This window comes from Lolium rigidum, unplaced genomic scaffold, assembly GCF_022539505.1.
Source record: "Lolium rigidum isolate FL_2022 unplaced genomic scaffold, APGP_CSIRO_Lrig_0.1 contig_47123_1, whole genome shotgun sequence".
Lineage (NCBI taxonomy): Eukaryota > Viridiplantae > Streptophyta > Magnoliopsida > Poales > Poaceae > Lolium > Lolium rigidum.
This window is the reverse complement of record NW_025900683.1, coordinates 6,048-7,202: the sequence shown is the minus strand read 5'-3', so window position 1 is coordinate 7,202 and position 1,155 is coordinate 6,048. Positions and strand designations below refer to the sequence as shown.

Below are 1,155 nucleotides of genomic sequence, written 5' to 3'. Positions count from 1 at the left end.
ATTTGTGTATTAAGAAACACCACTGTCTACGATAACATGCTAAGATCCAATCCATTGTAAATGTCTGAGATATAATACTTGCACACGATCATAGGTAAAAAAACATTAATAGCCAAATCACATTCATGCATGATCCCATAATTATTCAATTTAGTATATTAAGAAACAATGCATTAGATTACTTGTATCTTAATAAACGCTACCACCTACAATAACGTGCTAAAACAAACCCATTATGAAATGCCTTAGCCAGGGCCGCTACTTCTTTTGACCAAGGGGCCATTGTGGCTTTTAGACCCTCATATTTTGTAGCGATTAATGTACTGTATCTCTCTAGAACATTATTGAATAAACAAACAAACTACTAGTCAAGTCAGAGTGAAAGTACTGCACTTAAAACATCCGCTAGCCAACTACCCCGGCCGGCTCCGCCTATATAAACCCCCACCCGCCCGCCCGCTCCAATCCTTCAAGTCCATCAACAGAGCAGAAGTTAGGAGTACATAACATAGCAAGTGGACTTTTGTGATCGGCTGAAGAGAGATGACAGTTTCTTCTGGCCGCGCGGCAGCGTCCGCCGCCCTCCTCCTTCTCCTCCTCCTTGCCACAGGTTTGTTTGTTCTCGGTGTTCCGCCATGGTGACTTTGTTTCGTCGGATCTTGGTGCCCTGTCAACAAACAAGCAATTTTGATTTAAGCTGTGACTTTTATCGGGTTTGCAGAGCTGGGGACGACGACAGTGGCGGAGGCGGGGGAGAGGACCTGCAGGTCGCAGAGCCACAATTTCAAGGGGGATTGCACGAGCTCGACCAACTGTGCCAGCGTGTGCAAGACGGAGGGCTTCCCCGACGGCAAGTGCAAGACGCACTACCTCGTGCGCAAGTGCTTCTGCATAAAGGACTGCTGACCGGCTAGCGCTCCGCAGACCGGCGATCGACCTCCGCTTCTTCTGTTCCTGTTGATCAATCGGCTGCTAGTTGTTCGTCCGTCGCCGCTCGCGCGTCTGTCTGCTAGATGTGTCCTCCGCGCGCGCTTAGAATAAAGTAGAATTGGAAATTAAGTGATGTTGTGTGTGTGAACCTTTGCTACCACAGATTTTACGCCTGCAAAAACTACCCCCCTGTATCCTGGTTCTGCAATCCTCGAGGTCGCGAGT

At 48.1% G+C, this 1,155-nt stretch overlaps 1 protein-coding gene across 1 annotated transcript; it reads left to right on the top strand.

Annotated features, from left to right (window-relative positions):
* The first annotated feature begins 543 nt into the window (after positions 1–543).
* Positions 544–906, top strand: LOC124681581 (defensin Tm-AMP-D1.2-like). The gene is made up of 2 exons (XM_047216473.1): positions 544–610; positions 722–906. Exons 1-2 carry the CDS (start codon positions 544–546, stop codon positions 904–906), a joined length of 252 nt encoding a protein of 83 aa, XP_047072429.1.
* Positions 907–1,155: the final 249 nt, after the last annotated feature.